Source organism: Dipodomys spectabilis, unplaced genomic scaffold (assembly GCF_019054845.1).
Source record: "Dipodomys spectabilis isolate Male_0828 unplaced genomic scaffold, ASM1905484v1 ptg000098l, whole genome shotgun sequence".
NCBI lineage: Eukaryota > Metazoa > Chordata > Mammalia > Rodentia > Heteromyidae > Dipodomys > Dipodomys spectabilis.
Window position 1 is genome coordinate 7,253,135 of NW_024870775.1, and position 23,998 is coordinate 7,277,132.

General features: G+C 42.9%; 1 protein-coding gene across 1 annotated transcript; it reads right to left on the minus strand.

Moving 5' to 3' along the window:
* Positions 1–1,935: 1,935 nt before the first annotated feature.
* Positions 1,936–21,909, minus strand: LOC122113687 (cytochrome P450 3A9-like). The gene is made up of 13 exons (XM_042686755.1): positions 21,736–21,909; positions 19,726–19,819; positions 18,803–18,855; positions 17,983–18,082; positions 17,240–17,353; positions 16,927–17,015; positions 15,963–16,111; positions 14,917–15,044; positions 13,533–13,599; positions 11,841–12,001; positions 8,495–8,721; positions 5,533–5,695; positions 1,936–2,813 (listed from the first exon to the last, which is right to left on the minus strand). Exons 1-13 carry the CDS (start codon positions 21,816–21,818, stop codon positions 2,718–2,720), a joined length of 1,524 nt encoding a protein of 507 aa, XP_042542689.1. The 5' UTR covers positions 21,819–21,909; the 3' UTR covers positions 1,936–2,717.
* Positions 21,910–23,998: the final 2,089 nt, after the last annotated feature.

The following is a 23,998-nucleotide window of genomic DNA, read 5'->3' on the forward strand; positions in this document are numbered from 1 at the left end:
GGTCTCCCGCCTGGGGCACGCCGGTCGGGCCTGTGCTGCTGTGTATACCACCTAGGTTATACAGCCTGGGGTACACAGGTCAAATTTCTTCTACTGTTGGTTGTCTTGACCCAGGGGCGCTGTTCCTGGCTTGGGCGTTTAAGCTCCCTTCCAGGGGTGCTCTTGCTCTAGCCTGGCCAGCAGAGTGTGCTCCACAGGCTGGTGGAGCTCTCGAACAGTTCCCAGTTTTAGTGGGTCCTGTGGTCCGGGTGTTGGGGTAGGAAGTCTAGGTCAGGATCTGGGGATTTCCTCCAGGTCTGGTCTCCCTTGAGGGATACACTGTCCCCTGTGGGGTACTCACCCTGGATCTAGTTGTTTCTGTGTGGTGTAGGCCATCAGTTGCTGTTGCAATCCGAGTTCAGTTGGGGTGGCTGCGGGCTGGGCTGGGCGGTGTTGGCTCTGTGTGATTCTCTTCTGTCTCTGCCTCTGTCGAAGCTGTCGGGTCCACAAGGGGTGGGGGCTGGGCCTCCATACAGGTTCTGAGCGCTGGGGTTTACACCAGCACCAGTTCCTTGCAGGTCTTTTGCTGTGGTGTTCTGTGGGCGCTCCATGTAGCTCTGGGGCTCCCGTCATGGGGCAAGTTCCCGGCTCAGGGGTTCCTCTGTTTATCGCAATCGGCAGGTCTGACACTGGTACCTCAGGTGGCTTCTGCGCGGGTGATCTGCAGGCAGCCCTCTGTGTCTCTGGGACCCCGGTAGCCCCCGCTGGGCCGGCTGGCGGTGGCTTGTCGAGCTGCCTGTGTCGGGCAGCTTTGGCGGGATGGAGCCTCTCTGCTCGGATGGGGAGTGAAGGGTGGGGGTGGGATCTTTGTGGAGACTCCCGGCTGGTAGGTTTCTCTGTTCGTGGCGATCAGCGGGTCTGCCAACTGGTACCTCAGGCGGCTTCTGCACGGGTGATCTATGGGCAGCCCCCTCTGTCTCTGGGACTCCGGCAGCCCCCGCCAGGCCAGCTGGCCCGGCTTGGCGTGCTCCCGTGCGGCCAGTAACAATTGAGGGAGGGGTCTTCACTCTTCTCTGTTCTGAAATTCTTCTTTTCCTCTCTTTCTTTTTTGTTATTTTCCACCTCCTGTTTTTCTCTGAGTGTTTGTCTTTTTGTTGTTGTCGGTCTCTTGGGGAGATTAAGCGTTGGAACTCGAACTCTCTTTTTGGTTGGGGAGAGCTGTGGTGTTTCCCTACTGCCCCATCGCCATCTTGGTCCCCCCTCCTGAATAGTTTTTCATACAACCAACAGCCATTTGCATTTTTAAATTTTTTTTCTTGAGTGTCTGTATGGTTCTTTTGCTCAATATTCATTGGATTTCTTGCTCTTATAAAATTCAAACTGTTTATAGATTGATAGGTAATACATGCATGCTTGGTTATTAAAAATGTATCTATCTGTTTGTCTGTCTGACAATCTATCTATCCACTTATCTGGAAAAGCATTCATGTACACTGCCATATTCTACTCCACTCTCTCATGTTTTTTTCTCTCTGAAGAGGTGACTTGCTTCATCAGCAGTGGTAAATGAAGCCTCTCTTATCTTTGATATATTTTCTTATTTCATCCATTATGGGGCCAACTTCTATGCCTCCATGCCCTCCTTGAGGCACGGCTGCCTTTACCAGGCCGCCCATCTGCATAGCTTCATTTCATCTAGCTTGGGTTCCCACATCCAGGCCAGGCTTCCCCTCCATGTGGAGGAGTTCCTGGTCCTACTTTATCTCTGACTTGAAGCCATCATGACTCCCTTCTCCATTGCACGGTGTACCCACCACCTTGGTATGCTCTAGAAGCTTTGGGACTAAATTATGAGCAAACAAGGAAAACAGAAAAGTGAAAGCACTGAGTGAAAGCATTGGAACGGAAGGGGAAGAAAGGATGATGTTTGAAATAAGTGAGCGCTTTTAACATTGCTGTTGAATCAATTGACCAAGCAGCTATCTTTATTCGGTGTTCATTATATTAACACAGTGGGGAGATGAAAATGGATTACAAAGGAATACTGGGGGGAGATGAGACAGAAACATTAGATCAAAACCCAATACAATACATCTCATTAGAGTGGTACAAAAACATGAACTTAGAAATGGTAGTATTAGATGAACAATACACCTTCAATGAGGAAGGACTCAGCAGATAATTCTGTGGATGATGAATAATCTAATTGGAGACTTGAAACAGACCCCAAGCAACCACTGGTTCTGATGATAAAAATGGAAGATCCTCTTTCAGCCCCTCCTGTGGGTAGAGGCCTCATAATCATAATCTTTGCAGAATGAAGTTTGTTATCAGCTTTCTCAACACAATTCACATAGTAGAATGATGCAAATAAAACATTGGACATAGACTTTTGACCACAGGGTCATCACAAGAGCTCTCCTTTTAATAATTGCTGATAAGATTAGTGATAAATGCCTGTGCTCTGATCAGAGAATGGCAATAATGACGGGAGAAAGAAATACTCCTGGGAGAACAGGAAATCAGTTCCTTTTACAGCACCCAGTAGAAAAAAGTCCATACAGCCATTGAACAAACTTGAAATTGTCCAGAATTGCTAATCACAAATTCACAGCAGAAGACCAGACCTGACTTCATTTCTGAGGGGTTCTTTTTCCCCACACACACAATCAATCAATTTTCTAGTGCTCCTGGACAAAAGTCCTTGAAAAACACAGCAGAAAAATCTTTGCAGAAAATCATGCTCCACTTACAGTCCCATCTCTTGAAATAATCTTTAGGACAATGGGTTTTTCAGGTTGAAGAAGTCCTTGATCAATTAATTTCAGAGGAATCTGCAACAGTGAAAGAAGCACAATGAACACGGAACTAGAGGGAATCAGGAGAAAACATACAACAGCGAGACCCATCAGCTGCACTGGACATTGATCAAAACGAACTAAGCAACTCAATGGCAGCAATAGGAGGGAGGGAACGAGCAGGAAAGAGGGAACAGCTGACGTTATGCAAAACAGAAGAAATGTACATATCACCCAATGTAGAAGAAATAACTGTACTGTCAAAGGCTCATAGAACTCATAAATGTTATAGACCACTATAGAAAATTTGCCCCATGAAAGTTAGAATGTGTTTGTGACTTTAACTAAGCATCACTATCCCACGATACTGTGAAATTTGGGAAATTATATAATCACTTAATCACTATTTAAAAAATTGAAAAAAAAAAGAAAGAAGCACAATGAGAAAGCAAGGAACCAAGTACCTCCAATCACAGCAGCAAAGAAAAAGACACATTAAAGGTAATGATTGTCAACAAGTTTTGACTTTGCTTGTCTTGAATGCTTTCATTCATTAAGCTCTGTCAAGATTGGGGTAGGAAAAGCACTCTTTCATCTGTTCACTGGCAAAAAATATAGGTATATATGTAATGTTACTCTACTGATATAATTTTAAGATAAAGGAATGAGTTTAAAAAATTTACCTATTCAGGTACCAGTGACTCATGCCTGAAATCCTAGTTACAAGATCTGAGGATCACAGCTCAAAGCCAGTCCAGACAGCAAAGTTCCTGAGGCTCTTATCTCCAGTTAATAATCCTAAAGCTGGGTGTGGATCTGTGGCTGAAGTGGTAGAGCACTACCCTTGAGGAGAAAAGCTCAAGGATAGCACCCAGGCCCTGAGTTCAAGTCCCAGGACTGGCACAAAAAACACACAAAATTTAAATCAGATTCTTAGCCACTAAGGCAAGATATTTTTGAAAACTCATAAAAAGTTTCATTTTGGATTTGTTGGATCTGTCAAGGATAACCCTGAGAAAGTATTATACATTTCAATTACAGAAACAGTCTTCAAATTCTAAATAGCCCAATCAATTCTTCAATTTGAGCCAATGCAGTTTAATGACGAGATAGACTTCTAGAAGGACTTGATTGCTTGCTTGTTTTCTCTCTTCCTTCTTTTCCTTTTCCTTCCTTCTTTCCTTCCCAATTGTGTGTGGGGACGTGGGGGTGTCCTGGGGTTTGAACTGAAGGCTTCAGCACTGTCACTGAGCTTTTTGACCAAGACTAGCACTCTACCACTTGTGCCACAACTATACTTCAAGCTTTTCAGTAGTTAAGTCCATGATATATGGGTCTGATGGACTTTCCTAACTTTGCTGGCTTTTAACCATGTTCCTCAGATCTCAGAACCCTCAATGGCTTGGGATTACAGGCATGAGCAGCTGGTACCTGGCTTCCTTCCTTTTTCCCTCCCTCCTTCCCTTTCTTTTGATTTTCCTATCATGTTCTTTTGGCTTCTCAGCATAGTGGAAAATAGGGAATTTCTGGGTACTGTACTAAGTACTCCATACTGTGAGTTGGTCTTTCAGTAGTGGAGGGGTGGCCTGCCTATCCCAGAACAGGGAAGACAAGCACGTTGTTATGAAAGTGAACACTCTCCAATCTGGAAAAAAGATGCTCTGAGGACCTGCTGAGCATTTGTTCCATCTCAAGTATGCTTTTTCTTAAGGTTAAGTTGCTTGGTTGCACATTTAAGAGGAAAGTGACACAGCACTCCCAAAGCCATATAAGAAGCAGAAACTATCTATTTACCTATCTATCTATCTATCTATCTATCTATCTATCTATCTATCTATCTATCTATCTATCATCTATCTATGTCCCCAATCCCACTGTAAAGCAAGACCAGAATTTTAAATACATGAGCCTTGGAAATAAGTCTATCCCTCAAGAAACAGCTGTAAGCTTTGGCAAAGGAGAACCCCCTCAAATATCATGATCACGAGATCATTCTATGTCATGATCCAATGCCATGCATCCTAACTCCAGCTGACAGGAAGTTCAAATGCACTCAGGTCCAAAATCCTCAGCAGAGCCTCGTCATGCTAATCTACACAGAGTGGACATCAGTTTCCTACTCTGATTTTATCAAATAAATGATCTGGTTCCCAAATTGGGAAATCTGAGAAATGGAACAACAATAACAACAAAGATTTTTTTGCTTAATCCAATATTAAAAGATGACAATAGGCCTCTCAATTTTTAAAAAAAATAAGCAAAAAAAATCTCCCATAAAGCCAGGCACCCTTAGCTTATGCCTATAATCCTAGCTACCCGGGAGGTTGAGATGACACTTTAAAGTCAGTCCAGGATAGAAAAAGTCCCTAAGACTCTTCTCCAATTAAACAGCAAAAAGCTGGAAATTGTGGTCTGGGAAGGTGGCTCAGTGGTAGAGCGCTTGCCTTGCATGCATGAGGCCCTGGGTTCAATTCCTCAGCACCACATAAGCAGAAAAAGCTGGAAGTGGAGCTATGGCTCAAGTGGTAGAGCCCTAGCCTTGAGCTGAAGAGCTGAGGGACAGCGCCCAGGCCCAGAGTTCAGACCCCATGATCGACAAATAAAAAAAAGTGGAAAGTGGAGTTATAGCTCAAGTGGTACAGTACCAGCCTTGAGCAAACAACACAGTGAAGACTGTGAGGCCCTGAGTTCAAGCCCCAGTATTCAGTCCTGAACAAATGTCATGAAGTATTATTTACCTAGGAAGTATACTGACCTGGGTCTCCTTACAAGGCTGGAAGGAGAAATTCTGCATGAGTCTGACAAGAGCAAGTTTGATGTTCATGAGAGCGAACCTCATGCCAATGCAGTTTCTGGGCCCAACTCCAAAGGGCATGTAGATGTAAGGATTGATGCTTTCCTTGTTCTTCTTGCTGAACCTGAAGCAACAAAAGTGGGGAAAACATGAACATCTCAAGAACCCAGCTATTTGTAGCTGAACTTCGGATATCCCTAAACAGTACTAGATAGTATTGGCCAATGAAATCCTGCTATGGTTTAGTTTTATTTTTTTTGTCAATTGTGGAGCTTGAACTCAGGACCTTGGCATTGTCCCAGAAATCTTCACCTCAAGGCTAGTGTTCTACCACTTTCAGCCACAGTGCCACTTCTCCTTTTCTGATGGTTCATTGAAGATAAGACTATCATGGGGACTTTCCTGCCAAGGCTGGCTTTGAACCATGATCTGCAGATATCAGCCTCCTGAGTAGCTTGGATTGTAAGTGTGAGACACCAGCACCAGGCTCCTACTGTGGTTTTGCTGTAAGAACTCCAAGTTATAATGTATACTGAAGAACATGATTGTATTAGTTCATCTTTCCTTCCTCCCTCTCTGCACCGCCTCTAAAAAAAAACTTTTTAAGCCACAGGCAAAAACAAATACCACTAACACCACCATCAACAACAACAGAAATGTACTCATTATCTGACTTAGGAAATGGTAGCCCTGCTATACAACACCTTAGTAACAACAATGAAATTGTATTTTTAAAATGTCTAACCAACAAAAGGAAAGAATTGTAAGCTATACATCTTTTCCTATCCCCCGACCCTAGAAGTTTTCAATATGTGGGGACATAAAAGTGGTGTTTTTACAAGCAACACACTGCAGTTGTGAACGGAGGGTTCTCTGATCTGCACTTTGATTGCTTCTTGCTCCTTCAACCAGAGCGAGGGGCACACTTCATGCTGGCTCTAGAGACAACAGCACAGCCCACAAGACGAGGCCTCTGCCACCAGGAAGACCCCAGTTCAGGGACAATTGAGGTCAAGATCACACATCTTCTGATCTTAAAATCCCATTTTAAAATTGTTTACCAACATAACAATGAAACGATTTCTAGATTGTACACTGCGCCCAAAGCCTGCCCTTAGCTCCACATTTCCAGGAGAGCTTGCTCAATCCACACCAGAGGAAGGCTGCTTCAGGAGCTGCCCCAGGATAGCAGCCACACATGGGGCCATGAGGACCCACAGCCTGCTCTGGCCTCAGCGAGGTTTCCTGAACCATCAGGCCCAAGACATCTCAGCTCCTCAGTCTGCATTTCAGTGACCAGCCTGGAGGGCCAAGAACCAATGACTAATCAGTGCAAGACAACTGTGTTTCCCAAAATGGGGTGGTGTGGTGAATTCAGACAGCTAAAGGGGATGGCACACAAAACCAGAGGGAATAAAAACCCAAACACCTAAATGCAGAGAGTATAGAATAAATGATGGCAGATGCATACAGTCATCCTAAATCTTCATACACACCCACCTGTCACCCACGAGCATACACACACACACACACACACACTCACACACACACACACTTTGCCCTGTCTATGCAGGATTAGTTGCAACATCCAAACAAAACATAATCCATAGGTGCTCAAGGCCCTGATAAGAAATTATAACATGAAAACGAACTTTACAACTTCGGCGGGGGGAGCGGGGGGGTGGGGAAGGGGGGAGCAGGCAGGTGAGGGGAGGGAAGGGATGGTACAGGGAAAACAAAGGAGGAGGCAACAATGCTCAATAAGAAATGTACTCATTACCTTGCTTATGTAACTGTAACCCCTCTGTACAGCATCTTTTACAATAAAAAACGTACAAAAAAATCACAATTCAACTGAATACCAGTCATGTACTGGTAGATTATAAATACTCAAGTTCTGCCTACCAAAAACAAAAAGAAATGGCAGACTATTTGCACAAGACTTAAGTATAACCTAGCATATACTTTAAAACATCTCTACATTATTATATTATAGGTACTCCTAAAATATAAATTCAGCATAATTCTTATATTTTACTGTTTGGAATATATTCAATACTGCTGTATATATCTGATACTGTTTCATATTTTGCAAAGGGTTTTGAGCCACAAGTGACTGAAATCAATCAATCTGTCCTTTAAAATTAACAACCAGCTGGGTGCTGGAGAATCATGGCTGCCATCCTAGCTATTCAGAAGGCTGAGATTTGAGGAATACAGTTCAAAGCCAGCTCTGGCAGGAAAATCTAAGAGATTCCTCTCTCCAATTAACTACCAGAAAACCAGAAGTCATTCTATGGCTCAGAGTGGTAGAGCACTAACCTTGAGCACAAAAGAGCTAAGGAACAGTGCCCAGGTCCTGAGTTCAAGCACCATGACTGACAAGACAACAAGAAAAAATAAAATAAAATAAAATCCAGTACAATTGCATGCATAGAAGTATACCCTATCACTGACAAATCATTACTTCTGGACTTGGGATTTGTATCCTTTTTTCTGGTCCATATTTACAATTTTGTCCATTTGTCATGCTTGTAATATAAAAAAAAATTGCTGAAAGCCAGGTGCCGGTGGCTCACGCCTGTAATCCTAGCTACTGAGGAGGCTGAGATCTGAGGATCACCGTTCAAAGCCAGCCTAGGCAGAAAAGTCAGTAATACTCTTATCTCCAATTAACCTCTAAAAAACCCAAAGTGGTGCTGTAGCTCAAGTGGTAGAGCGCTCGCCTTGAGGTGAAGAGCTGAAGGACAGCACCTAGGCCCAGAGTTCAAGCCCCATGACCAAAAAAAAAAAAAAAAATTGCTGAAGATAAACACATTTGTGCAAATCATTGAACAAGATCACTATGCCCTCTGTGTTAAGGGACCACGCAGGTGCTGGAAGTGACCCCCATCTGGGAAGGCATCTTTCTTGCCCCACTTACCTCTCAGGGCGGAATTCCTCGGGCTCTGGCCAGTACTTGGCGTCCCGTTGAAGAGCGTAGGTTGGTACCATCACCACGGTGTTTTTGGGAATAACCACTCCGCTGATTTCCACATCTGCCTTACAGACCCTCTCAAGTCGGCCAACAATGGGGTACAGCCTGAGAACCTCGTTCACCACCATGTCCACATACTCCATCTCCAACATGGCATCATAGGTGATAGGTGCCTGGCAAGCAAGGAACAGATGTTCATTATTTCATTATTTGGGGTACAGTCTGAACTCAATGAAATTCTGCCAGTGCTCTTAGGACTCCAATGCTCTTGCCAACTCCTGTTGGTGAACCTTAACGTTCTCAAGGTGGTTGTTTGTTTGTTTGTTTTTGTTAGTTGTAGGGCTTGAACTCTGGGCCTAGAGGCTGTCCCTGAGCTCTTCAGCTGAAGTCAAGTGCTCTACCACTTGAGTAGAGCTCTACTTCCAGTTTTCTGAGAGGTTTATTGGAGATTAGAATTTCATGGGGGCTGGGAAGTTGGCTCAGTGGTAGAGTGCTTGCCTTGCATGCATGAGGCCCTGGGTTCGATTCTTCAACACCACATAAGCAAAAAGAAAAAAAGCCAGAAGTGGCGCTGTGGTTCAAGTGGTAGAGCACTAGCCTTGAGCTGAAGAGCTGAGGGACAGCGCCCAGGCCCAGAGTTCAGGCCCCACGACTGGACCCTCCTCCCAAAAAAAAAAAGGAATCTCATGGACTTTCCTGCCCAGGCTGGCTTTGAACCGTGATCCTCGGATCTTAGCCTCCAGAGTAGCTAGGATTACAGCCACCAGCACTCTGCCACAGGTGTTTAACTAATGATCAAGTCCTAGGATCTGCTCTGTGGCCCATGGAAAAAAAAACACACACACAAATAGGAAGGATGGCTATGCTAGTCAATCCCCTGGGGCCTAAGCTCATTGTTGGTGCCCCGTACTGCTTTTCTTTCTCCTGTGAGGGAATCTGACCAATAGCTGAAGACAATGACCCTCCAGTCAAATACACCAAAGTCAATGTTACAGCTCACCAGAGAGAGAACAGAGGTATGGTCTTTAGACAAGAGAATTCCTGTTCTATTAAGTTAAATAGACTGTGGCCACTTTTGCAATTATATAATAAATATGGATCCATTATAATACTTATATTCTATATATACACAACCACATTTCATATGCAACTCTATAACTAATCAAGGAAAAAAATGATATGGTTTTAAAAATAAAAAGGAGGGACATAGCAGGACACATACTTTCAGTAATAGTAAAAGTTCTAAAGAGGGTACAAATGCACAGACTCAGCCTCAGCTAGACCAGTCCACAGTTGTTCCTTTAGAGCTTGATTGTGGGCCATGCGCTCTCCTGACTGCCAGTCCAGCTGCCCATAGAATCTCAGTGTGAACACAGAGATGTAAACACAGTGTGACAATGTACGGCTGTCACTCAGTGCTCTAATGAAGATTAGCCTAGATGCCAGATGCCCCTGGGTCATAGCTTAGCTTCCTCAACATTAGCTCTGACTCAGGAGACTGAATTTTTTTTTTCTTTTTAGTTTTTTCTTATTGTGAAAATACTGTACAGAGGGGTTACAATTACATGAGCAAGATAATGAATACATTTCTTATCAAGCATTGTTGCCTCCTCCTTTGTTTCCCCTTACCATCCCTGCCCTTCCATCTCTCCCCTCTCCCCACCCCCCACCCCCCGCCAAAGTTGTAAAGTTTGTTTTTTGTTGCAATGGGTCCACCTGTATCCCTATTTAAACAATTTGTTTTTTCCCTTCCCTTCCAGAAATTATACCAGCATCAAAGACAGTGAAAACTGGGGTTATACCGTGGGGGAGAGACATACAAAGCAACAAAGAAATCATCTTATAAATATGTTAGAAACAATAGCAAGAAAGAAAAACCATTTGAGTTCTTAACTTGGGGTTCATTTCACCTAACATCAACTTATCTGACCGTTTCTGCTTGTCTCAGACATATACTAGTTATTGCAAATAAGGGAAACCATGGGACCTATGTTTCTTTGGGCCTGGCTTACTTCACTTAATATAATTTTTTCCAAGTTTTTCCATTTCCTAACAAATGTGGCAATGTCATTCTTTCTGATGGAGGCATAGAATTTCACGGATTGGGAGAAGATCTTCACCAGCCATACAATGGACAAGGGTCTCATATCTAAAATACACCTGGTACTCAAAAAATTAAATCCCCCAACAACAAATCCTCAAAGAAACACCCACCCAATTAATAAGTGGGCTAAAGATTTACAAAGAAACTTCTCTGAAGAGGAAAGAAGGATGGCCAATAGACACATGAAGAAATGCTCAACCTCCCTAGCCATAAAAGAAATGCAAATCAAAACAACACTGAGATATCACCTCACTCCAGTTAGAATGGCTATAATCAAGAACTCTAATAACAACAGATGCTGGAGGGGATGTGGACAGAAGGGAACCCTACTGCATTGTGGGTGGGTGGGTGTAAACTTGTTCAACCACTTTGGAAAGTAGTATGGAGGTTCCTCAAAAGACTCCACATAGAGTTCCCCTTTGACCCAGCAATCCCACTTTTGGGCATTTACCCAAATGTTCACAAACAAGACCATACTAAAGCCACCAGCACAACTATGTTTATTGCAGCATTATTTACCATAGCTAAGATTTGGAACCAACCCAGATGCCCCTCAGTAGATGAATGGATCAAGAAAATGTGGTATACATAAACAAAGGAGACTGGATCTTCAGTCATCCTGTGCAGCCTAACCAAGTCCATCCTGGCTTGGGCACAGCATCTAGCACCTATCAGCACCTAAATATTTAGTTCATATGTGCTTATACTTCTGTGCCACTGAGATTTTTGCCTTATTTGGGTAGGGGGCTTAAGGGGGGGAAGTAGTCCTGGTGCTAAACTCTGTGCATGGACACTGGGCCTGCGCTTGTTTTACTCACTTGAGACACAGTTGTGGTTAATTGGAGATAAGAGTCTCTTTACTTTTTTGGCCTGCCTGACCTTGAACCATGATCCTCACACTTCAGCTTCCTAAGTAGCTAGTATTACAGGTTCAAGCCAACAGTGCCTACCTTGGCCATGTTATTTTAATGACAAATCAGGGATTCAATTGGAAAAATTCGCTTTTTACAAAGATCTTATATGTCTTTGAGTAGCACCGAATACCTTTATTTCCCCCACCCCCTTTCATTTTTCCCTCCAAATTCTTCCCAAATACAACCTTGTACAGAATTCCTCACCAGAAGTGATAAGGAGACATTCTTGTAATGCCTCATCAGTTCCCGCCCTCCCCAGGTGCCTTGCCCTCACCTTATTGGGTAAAGTCCTGTCAACTTCCTCTTGTAGCTTCTTTTGGACATCAGGGTGAAGGGCCAATAGATACATAGCAAAAGAAAGAGTGAGGCTGGTGGTCTCATAGCCAGCGAAAATAAAGATAATTGATTGGGCTGTTAGCTCCAGGTCAGAGAGACCTAAAGGAAAAGAAACATACATTTTATTTTTATTTTTTTTTATTTTTTTTTTTTTAATTAATTTTTTTTTTTTGGTCCGGTCGTGGGGTCTGAACTCTGGGCCTGGGCGCTGTCCCTCAGCTCTTCAGCTCAAGGCTAGCGCTCTACCACTTGAGCCACAGCGCCACTTCCAGCTTTTTTCTTATGTGGTGCTGAGGAAGCGAACCCAGGGCCTCTGGCATGCAAGGCAAGTGCTCTACCACTGAGCCACCTTCCCAGCCCCACATTTTAGGTCAATGAAGTCAGTACACAATGCCACAATCATGGTTTATAAGACCACTAATACCTAAGGATAAGACATAGAGAAGCAAGGTAATGTCACCTAGACACCACATGTGACAAGAGCTAAAGAGACAAACTAAGTTCAATCCAGTTTCCCAAAGGTCTGCACTACCATTGCCCATCTTGTCTGTGTTCCCCATTTGTGCCACTTAGAGCTGGGTCAGTTAAGAGACCATATTCTATCTAACAGGTGCCACCATAGCAGTGTGACCCATCTGTCTGATTGGGGGACATTGCGTGCACATATGGAAACAGCAAGACAAAACCCCTTTGTACAACTATTTCATAACAATAGCAAGAAAAGAACATGGAGGGATCTTTTCCATTGAAACAAATTCGAAAGATCTAAGGGAACCATAGGATCTAAGGGTGGAGAAATCAATAGGTTGCCAGGTTCAAGTGGTACATTCCTGTAATCCTTGCTACTCAGGAGGTTGAGAGTTGAGGATTGAAGTTTAAAGCCAACCTAGATTCTCATCTCTCATTAACCACCAAAATGCCAGAAGTGGAAGTATGACTCAAGTGGTTGAATGTCAGTCTTGAACAAAAAATCTAAAGGACAGTGCCCAGGCCCTGAGTTCAAGCCCCAGGAGTGGACAAAAAAAGAAATCACTATAATAGGAAGTTAAGAGGTTATTCATATGTAGGTACAAGAGTATATGGGAAACCTTTCTGCATTTACCTCAATTGTCTATGAAGCTACAATTTCTCTAAAATACCAGCTACTTAAAAATATGGAGACCATATGAGACCACATGAAAGGGTTTTCAGTGAACAAACATGAGAGAAGTTGAATATCAAAATAAATGATGATAGGAAGGGAGTGTGTGTGTGTGTGTGTGTGTGTGTGTGTGATATTCCGGGGCTTAACTCAGAGCCTGAGCTCTGTCCCCTGAGCCTTTTAGCACAAGGCACTCAACCACTTGAGTCACAACTCCACTTGTGGCCTTTTGGTGGTTTATTGCAGATCAGTGTATCATGAAGTTTGCTACCTGGACTAGCTTTGAACCATGATTACCAGATCTTCCCTTCTTGAGTAGCTAGGATGACAGGCATGAGCCACTGGAGTCTGGCTGTAAATGTAATAATATGTAAGGACATGGTACTGAGCAGAGTGTGGGCCTTTGTGAAATTCTGCAGAAATATGCCTCTATGTGGAAAACTGACTTCAGATTTCCCTTGTGAATAGACCCAAAGGACTCCCTGTTACCTTTTTGGGACTCCATGTCTTTGGAATTCTGGGAGTTAATCATCAGCTGCAATAAATCCACTCGGTGCTGGAAAGAAGACAGATAGATTTCAAAGACAGAAGGCAATCCATGAAATGAGAAGTAAATCAGAAGAGCAGAGCTTAGCCTCCCTCTGTGAATATACCCCATGTAACTCCACACATCTTTCTTTTTTCTTTTTTTTTTCTTTCTTTTTGTCAGTAATGGAGCCTGAACTCAGGTCTTGGGTGCTGTCCCTGAGCTTTTCTGTTCAAGGCTGCCACTCTACCACAGTATCACCTCCACTTTTCTGGTGGTTAATTGGAAATAAGTCTTACAGCCTTTCCTGTCCAGGCTGCTTTGAACTACGATCCTCAGTTCTGACTCAGCCTCCTGATTTGCAAGGTACAGGCATGAGCTACCGATACCTGGACACAAATCTTTCCAAGATTGCCTGAGTCACCAGTGAATGAGAATATCCATTTATATATTATGGAGTGACCAGGATCTTTTCCTAAAAGAAAGCCAGCTATCCTGATCAACAGTTTTTGGTCTTTGCTCTCCCCAGCTCTGACATTCTCTGACATCTGAGTGCAGATCTTGGCCCAGGTAGGATCTGGCTTCTACTCCCATCACTTCTGTTTATTCACAAACAACAGGACTTCAGTCTTTTGTTCTGTGGACATACTTCCTAATGGATAGTCCCACAGATTCAAGGATCTGGAAACATGTCACAATTCTGGAATGCTAGAAATTTTTCAGTGACACCTGGAGGAACCCAGTAATGTCTTTCTTCCCTACAGACATCCTTGTTCTGACATCTAAGCTGTATGAATCAGTATTCAGACAGGCCTTCAGGGGCTGAAATTCATATTAAACACACTACAATAGATGGCCTATTTCAGGCCAATGTGAAGTTTGGAAATGAAATATTTGTGTGTGTGTGTGTGTGTGTGTGTGTGTGTAGTAGGACTTGAACTCAGAACCTAGTTTCTGTCCCTCTACTTGTTTGCTCAAGGCTGGCACTATAACATGTGAGCCACTTCTGGCTAATTGGAGAGAAGAGTCTCCCTTGACTTCCTTGCCCAGGCTGGCTTCACACTATGATCCTCAAATCTGATCTCAACCTCCTGAGTAGCAAGGATTACAGACATGAGCCACTGATAGCTAGCATTTATAACTTAATTCTTTTTTCTGGTATATTTTATACCTTCATTCCCAACCACTACACTCTTCATTCTCCCTTCCAATCTAAAAAATATTTATCTCAATCTAGGGTTTTCCATATAACTTTAGAAAAGAACAGACAGTTACATAAAACATACATCTAGAGCCAAATAACATTTGAACCATGAACAGCCTTAAGTAACCATCACCAGCTTTTACCTTTGCTTTGTCCTTGAGGCGACTTTCTTTCATCCTTTCTACAGAAGTTCTTAGGAAATCTGTAACATCCTTTGGAAACACGCTAATATTTAATGCCTCATAAACAGGTGTAAGGAATGGAAAGAGTGCTAAAGGAGAAAGCAAGAAGAAATAAATACATGGTGAAAATACAAAATGCGCTGTCTACACCATGGAATATTATTCAGCCATAAAAAGAAATTAAGTACTACTACATGCTTCAAGATGATGAAACTTGAAAGCGTGATACAGAAGCCAGACACATTTATAGAAAGTGTCCATAAGAGACAGTGACAAAATAGTTAAGTGATCATTCAGGCCTGAGAGAAGTAAAAAACAGATAAAAGGTACAGAGTTTCTTCCTTCTTTCCTTTCTTCCTTCCTTTTCTCTCTCTCTCTCTCTCTCTTTCTTTAGTCAATAGTAGTATAAATACTCTCTTCCATCTTGTGGGGGTTTTCTGTCTCAAAGCAGGTATCCTACCACTTTTGTCATAGCTCCAAATTGGAAATTAGAGATTCAGATTTTCCTGCCCTGGACAGGCTTCAAACCACGATTCTCAGATCTCAGACTCCAAAATAGCTAGGATTATAGGTGTCAGCAACTAGCAGACAACAGCTACAGGGTTTCTTTTGTGCCAGTCCTGGGGTTTGAATTCTGGGCCTGGGCACTGTCCCAGAGCTTCCTTTGCTCAAGGCTAGCACTCTACCACTTGAGCCACAGCACTACTTTCAGCTTTTTCTATTTATGTGGTAATGAAGAATTGAACCCAGGGCTTCATGCATGCTAGCAACCACTGAGCCATATTGCTAGCCCAGTACAGGGCATCTGATGACAAAATGTTCTACAATTAACAGAGGTAATGTCCACACATATCTTTAAATGTAGTGAAAAACTCATTGAGTTATACAAGTTTGTGAGATACTTATGTGTATAAATGAACTATATCTCAATGAACTATTTTTTCACAAGGAAGGGAGAAAGACAGAGAAACAGAGAGACAGAGAGAGAGAGAGAGAGATCCACGAACCTACTGAGAACAACACTGGATCAAAGAAACTAAATTTTAGGAGCCTCTTGACTTTTTCCACAAATACGTCCTGTGGGTTGTTGAGGGAATCGATGTTCACCCCAAATGAGGTCCCTGTGATCACGTCTAAGCTGTAGGCTCCGAAGATGCTGAAGAAGAGAAAGACACTGGACAATTAGAACTTGTACTTCTTTTCCCCCCTCTTTCCTGTGTGCTATACAGGCAGCAAAAAGTAGGGGTGAATTCCTGTGTAAGACAAGAGAATTGGAAGCTGTTCTCTGTCAGAACTGCTTGAGAGGTCATCAGAAGGATCCAGAACTCCATCCCCAAAGTCTTTACCAGGGGCCACAACCCTGGTGCGAGGGTTTACAAGGAAAACTGGGTGGGTCAGACTTACCTGGGAGTTCAATGAACTCAGTCTCAGAAAACAGAGATACCTTCACCCCCACCAGACAAATCACAGCAATACAAATGCTATGTGGACAATAATAGCTTATAGTATATAGTGATGGATTGTAATAGGTAATAGACTGGGGCTTGGGCAAGCCAAGAATGGAGTGATAGTCATTCTCTCTCTGTCTCCCTCTCTCTCCCTCTCTCTCTCTCTCTCCCTCACCCTCCCTCCCTCCTTTCCTCCCTCCATTCCTCCCTCCTTCCCTCCCTCCCTCCCTCCCCCGCGCGCTCTCTCTCTCTCTCTCTCTCTCTCTCTCTCTCTCTCTCTGTTTTTGTAGGTCTGGGGCTTGAACACTGAGCCTGGGCTATCTCTGAGCTTCTTTTACTCAAGCCTAGCACTCTACCCCTTGAGCCACAGCTCCATTTCCAGCTTTCCTGAGGGCAGTTTATTGGAGCTAGAGTTTCACACACTTTTCTGCCTGGGCTGGCATTAAACCACAACCTTCAGATCTCAGTCGCCTAAGCAGCCAGGATTACAGGTGTGGGCTACCAGTGCCCCGCAAGTGCTCACTCTCTCAATGCCACAGGTTTGCCTTTCTCTGCTTGTGGTCTCAGGTTTTCCACCAACCCATCAGAAAACTCACGGATGATGGGGAACATCTAGGCACAAAACAAGAGAAGTTAAAAGAGAAGACTTACATCCCAGCGGCCATGACAGCCCCCCCCCCCAAAAAAAAGATGAAAAATACATCACATTTATGAGAAACCATGGCATTCTAGGACATAAAGACAACACACCATTTTTTGGTCTGGCTGTCTGCCTGTCTGCCTGTCCCCTGACTCATTCTGTAATGTTCCAGCACCACGTTCTCAGGTTTGATTACCTCCTTCAGTTTCCCACTGGTGAAGGTGGGGGAAAGCAATGTTCTTATTCTCTTCCAGTCCTCATCCTCAGAGATGGAGACGGCATTTTTCATAAATCCCGTTGGGCCAAAAGGCTAGACTCCAAAGAAAAACAGATTTTTGCTATTTTTCTATTGAAGATCTTGCACAGTTGTATAAAATTGGTGAATTGGCAGCATTTAAAGAACTTTTTGCGGCTGGGAAGGCGGCTCAGTGGTACAGCGCTTGCCTTGCATAGCGGAGGCCCTGGGTTCGATTCCTCAGCACCACATAAGCAAAAAGAAAAAAAAGCCAGAAGTGGATCAAGTGGTAGAGCGCTGGCCTTGAGTTGAAGAGCTGAGAAGATAGAGCCCAGGCCCAGAGTTCAGGCCCCACGACCGGACCAAAAAAAAAGAACTTTTTGCTGTCTAAGTGAGCAGTTTGCCCTCTCTAAGAAACTCAACAGATATTCAACCCAAATGCTTAATTCCTTTTGAGGCACCCAGCTACCTCATGTGATTTCAGGATTTCATATTTTAGACACTTCTCTATCAACACTTATCTATTGTCTTCCTTATAATTATATAAGATAATTGAACAGAAAGGGTTCAATCCAACATGTTGATTTCAATGTTCTTCCCCACTCCCTCATTTCCCCAGAGTTTATACTTCTTTCATAATAAAAAGGGATAAATGTCTATTTTGTTGATAAATAAATATTACAATATTTTTAATGGACGCCTACCGGGCGGTTTGTGAAGGTAGAGTAGCATTCTTTCACCAGCACTGTTTTGATCACATCTGGATCTGTAATCGCCAGCAAGGGCTGCCGACCATCGTACAACCTGTGCGTGTACCAAACACAGCTGTGTGAAAAACCTAACCTGCCAGGCTCTGCACCTTGAGCCAGAACAAAGAAATGCAGACCGTGATCATACTCCAAGCTCCTCAACATATGCCAATAATAGATCCTTGTTCAACCTAGGGATTTTGAACACAGATGCCACAGGGGTCCGCAGAATGAAGGCCAATGTACTGAGGTACAGAAGAGACACCTAAAGACAAAACAGATCTTCCAAAAGCTCATAATCATTGAGACATTTGGCAGTGCATACATGAGTTTTATCCATGCCAGTCACCACGGCTTTTAATGTTAAAAACATTAAACATATCTGACACTGGTGACTCACATCTGTAATACTGGTTACTCAGGAGGCTGAGATCTGAAGATCATGGTTTGAAGCCAACCTTAGAAGAACTCTACGAGACTCTTATCTCCAAATAACTACCAAAAAGCCAGAAGTGCAGCTGTGGCCCAATGGGACAAGTGCTAGCTTTGAGCGGAAAAAGTTCAGGGACAGTGACCAGGCCCTAAATTCAAGCTCCAGGACTGTCACAACATGTACATACACAAATAGTGACAGGTGAGATCTTCGTAAGGAAAAGCCTCCACAGAATTCATAATTCATCAGTGTGGCTCAATACACTCTGGGCTGATAGTGTCCCAACAGAATGGATTATCTATCTTCACCAATCTACCCCAAGGAAGTTTCCAGAATACTTACCCCCAAAGTTTTCCATATTTTTTATAACATTCTACATCATAAATTACAATGCCCTGGGAAGAGAAATAAAGGTAAATGTTACATGTTTAAGACCTCATCCAAGTACATTCCCCTTGATCACGTTCTAGAACAAGTTTGTATATGCAGTATGTCACTTTGAAGTGGCTTTCATCCAAGCATTTGCGGGGAGGAGGGAGAGCCTGGGCTGGCTTCAAACTGCAATTCCCAGGTCATTGGTTGTCTAGGAACTAAGATGATATATTTAAGCACAGTACCCAGCAGACATGTCCTTATCTTTTATCTCCTCATGCAACTTGTTTTTTTGTTTACCAAATGAGGTCCCTGGAGGTAGGATATTCAAGTCACCTCTTCTGGCATAGAAAATTAATGTAAGACTCCGGCAGAAGTCAGAGTGCAAGTGAAGGCAAAGTGAATTTGCTCAATATGAAAAGATAAGAGTGATGCCACCTCTACCCATAGGGCACCATAATTAGAACACTTCCTCTGAGGTTTGACTTCTGAAGGTAACAAAAAAAAAAGGAAAAGGAAAAAGAAAACTTCCTGATGAGATACTCAATTGTGGTATTTTAACTGTGCAAATAAAAGTCCCTAGAGCTGAGAATGACTCTTCCTGGAATTAGCTCTGGTAGGGAAAAATCCTTGGTGCTCACCAAGTCTAACTTTCAAGTTCTCAACATGAGTGCCAAGATGCTGAAAATCTGAGTGGATCCACTGATGCCCCTTGGATGCTCTGAACAGCCCAACACAGAGCCCTGCAGTACACCTGGCCATACTTTAGGGGGAGCGCACACACAGCTTCTGAAAGTCAGCATTTCCTCTCCACCAACAACACTTTCTATAGATGGAAGGAAGCCAGTCTTTGCAACCAGAAAAGCAAAATGTAGAGCTCAAACAACACTCACCTTACGATAACCAAGAATAGTCCCCAAAAAGGGCAGAGGTTTCGGGCCAGGAATTCCCAACTTTTTAAAAACTCTATGTGGATAGGTCCCATATCTATAAATATTAAAAGAAACCCAGGTCACACACACACAAACACACACACACACACACACACACACACACACACACACACACACACACACACACACACACACACCCTGTACACATATGGAAAGTTGCCAGTTACTAACTCAAGAAGTAGGACAGTCAAACTGGGATAGTAACACGTCGGAAATAATAAAAACCAAAAACCCAAACAGCAATGATTACCCATGTTCTACAGTTCCTTTCTTACGGCCTCTGAGAGAACCCTAGAAGTCACAAAAATGAGCTAAAGGGAGCTGGAGTCTTTAGGCTCCTCAACCTACAGTAAAAGTCAATAACCTTGTTTTGGAATACTGTGTAAATAATGTCATTTGCAGGAAAATAGAACTGGAAAATGTCTTATTGATGTGAGATATGTCATGTTCCAAAAGCCAAGCATTACATGCTATCGCTCATCTCTGAAATGATCATTAGGATGATGAAGGTGATGATGATGGTAGTGATGATGATGATGATGAAAATGAAGATGACAGCAATAAGAACAGGATATAATTAAAAGGAGGAATGTCTGGGGGGATGGGTGGAATGGGGAGAGAGGGAAAGAAAGGATACCAAAGACTGATGAGTATTAAAAGATGGTACATGTGTTACACATGCTAGATTTTGTGTATGTGTATGTATAAAGATAACACAATGGGTGCAGTAAACACTGTTTGAAAAGATGGAAGGAGGAGAGAAGGGAGGATAGAATAGAGGAAGTGAATGTGTTCAAAGTTTATTGCACCCATGTATGAAATTATCATAATAAAACCCCCGCTATTACCAATGTATGCTCATTCAGAAATAAAAGTAAATTTAAACAATCGATGAATTAAAACAATGTGCTGATGAGGTAAATTGTGTGTGTGTGTGTGTGTGTGTGTGTGTGTGTGTTGAGAGAGTGAGACAGAGAGAGAGAGAGACAGAGAGACAGAGAGAGAGAGTGAGAGAGAAACGGGAGCCTGATGGTACATGTCTGTAATCCTAGCTACTAAGGAGGCTGAGATCTGAGGATTGTGGTTTGAAGCTAGCCTGGGCAGGAAAGTCTGTAACACGCATTTGTGTGTGTGTGTGTGTGTGTGTGTGTGTGTGTGTGTGTGAGTATATGGTTGTGGGGCCTGAACTCAGGGGTAGGGCTTGAACTCAGAGACTGGGTGCTGTCCCTGAGCTCTTTCTGCTCAAGGCTGATGCTTTGAGCCACAGTACCTCTTCCAGTTTTATAGTCGTTAATTGGAGGTAAGTCTCACAACCTTTCCTGTCCAGGCTGGCTTTGAACCATGATCCTCAGATCTCAGCCTCTGGAGTAGCTAGGATTTCAAGCGTGAGCCACCAGCACCTGGCTGTGAGACTCTACTTTCCAATTAGCCACCAAAAATATCCAGAAGTGGACCTGTGGCTCAAGTGGTAGAGTGAGCACCTTAAGTAAAAAAAAGCCCAGGGACAATGCATAGGCCATGTGCTAAAGCCCCAAGTCCAGCACCAAAACAAACAATAGAGACCTTCCACCCCAAGTATCTTGAGGTCGCTCCAAGGGTGATCAGTTCATATTCTGCTTCTGCTGAATTTGAGTCTTTAATTCAGACCTAAAAATCAACTCAGAGATCATTTCCAAGCAATGGCACTAGCACACACAGAGAGAGAGACAGAGACAGAGAGACAGAGAGAGACAGAGACAGATTTAAGAGTTCCATGAAAGAGAAATATTTATTAACTCTCTCCTGGGATCTCTACAGGATAATCCCATAAGGTGTTAAATCTGACTCTTGAGCAATTGTCCCATTTGTTTTTCTTTTAGATATTCCCAATCAACAAACCATAATAATCCTCACTGAATCCTAGGTTATGGGGTGGTAGGAGAAGCAGAGTTCAGACAATTAATTACTCACAGATAAAGGAGCACCAAGCTGGTAGCCAGGAGGATCCAGGTTTCTATGGAAAAGTTTGGGATCAAGTCCATGGTCACTCTCATCCAGTAATTCTCTCCTCTGACTTTTCCTTTCAGCCCTGGGTTGTGCTGGCTTCAGAGCTGAGGCTGCTGCCATTTATGGCTGGGAGAGAAGGTGGGGCTGATGGTACAGCCATAGAAAAATTACCTGTGCCCACACACCCCACTGGCATGTGAGTCAGATAATCGTCTTATCCCAGTATGGGCAGTGGACAAGGAATCATGGATGTGTAAACTTTGAACTTGGAATTCACATTTTATAAATGTACCAGTAAATAAATGCAATCACTGTTATCATTAGGGCCAAAGGTTACAAATTGCCTGGCAGAAAGTCAAGTGCAGGCACTCCGTCCTCTAAGCTCTTATATCCAAGGTGGCTCTTATTCCAACATACTTGAAACTGCAACCAAATAAATGATATCCACAGGTGTTTAAGAATCAGTTCTGCTTACAAAGTTTGTTCTTTGAAGAATGGGTAAGTTTTCCATAGGTAGAAAGCAAACCCCCAGGAGCTGTGGTTAGAGGCATGGTTTATATGGTAGAGTGCCAGCAAATGAGCAAAAGCATCAGATACTAAGTTCAAGTCCTGGTCCCAAACAAACAAAAAAAGGAATAGGCTAGAAAGAGCAATTATTCTAGCTCCCACCTCTCGCCACCCCCCAGGTTCTTGATGGGAGAGATGTCACAACTAGTTGTGTAAGAATAATACTGGCTCATTACTTAATTACCTACACTATGTCTTGAGCAATAAAGGATCAGGTGACAGATAAGGCCTCAAAGTTCCTAAAACACAAAAGAAATAGAAAACTTTTCATCTGGGCTTAGATACTTCCTTGATAGATGCTACTTGCAGGAATAGTACGATTTAGGCCTGCAGCTGCACCTTGAGTTGAAATTCTGATTCCTCCATCAAAGGATCTTCCAGAAGTTCCAACACATTTCCCACAATGAAGAGCAACATTTTCTCTCAGCAGGAAGAATAGAATCTAAATCATATGAATAGAAAGGGTACTGGCATGTAAGACATTCACCTCCACTTTCTCCATCAGAGCAGTAGACAAGGAAATACATTATAGTGGATCCTACCATACTTCAAACAGTGGAATACTACATTATTGGTTGCTATTGATGGCTTAATGAACTCACCCAAACCCCATGCTTTTCCTATATACAACATTATTTTTTGTCAGATGTGGGGCTTAAACTGAGGGCCTGAGCACTGTTACTAAGCTCTTTTGCTCAAAGCTACCACTCTACCACTTTGAACCACATCTAGTTTTCTGGTGGTTAAATGGAGATAAGCGTATCATGGACTTTCCTGCCTGGGCTGGCTTTGAACCATGATCCTCAGGTCTCAGCCCTCTAAGTATGATCCACCAGTTTCCAGTATAACTTTTTTTAAGCTACAGAATCTCTGAGGAACTAAAATTACATCATCCTCTTCCAAAACACATATTTAGCTGCTGATGAAAGCTAATATGACATTTTTGCCATTCTACTCATCTCTACACCATGGTCAAACTAGTTGAGATTTTATACCAACAAAGATGGGCTACGTATTCCTTAAGACTAAAATAGGAAGTTAAACTAACTTAACAAGCTCATATCAAGCATTGAAATAGAAACAGCAATAAGAGACCTCCCATCTAAGAAAAGCCTAGGACCAGATGGATTTACAGTGGAATTCTACAATGCCTTCAAAGCAGAACTCACACCAATACTCCTCCAACTCTTCCATGAAATTGAAAGACAAAGTTCACTACCAAACTCTTTCTATGAAGCCATCGTAACTCTCATCCCAAAACCAAGCAGGGACTCATCAAAGAAAGAGAACTATAGACCCATTTCTCTGATGAACATTGATGCAAAACTTCTCAACAAAATTTTGGCCACTCAACTTCAATAATTCATCCAAAAAAATTATATACCACGATCAAACAGGATTCATTTCAGGGATGCAAAGCTGGTTCAATATACACAAATCAATTAATATAATTCATTACATCAACAAGAGCAAGGATAAGAACCACATGGTTATCCCAATAGATGGGGAAAAGCATTTGACAAGATCCAACACCCCTTCATGATGAAGACTCTGGAAAAATTAGGAATCCATGGAATATTCCTCAATACAATAAAGGCTGTACATGACAAACCTACAGCCAGCATTATACTTAATGGTGAAAAACTAATGCCATTTCCTC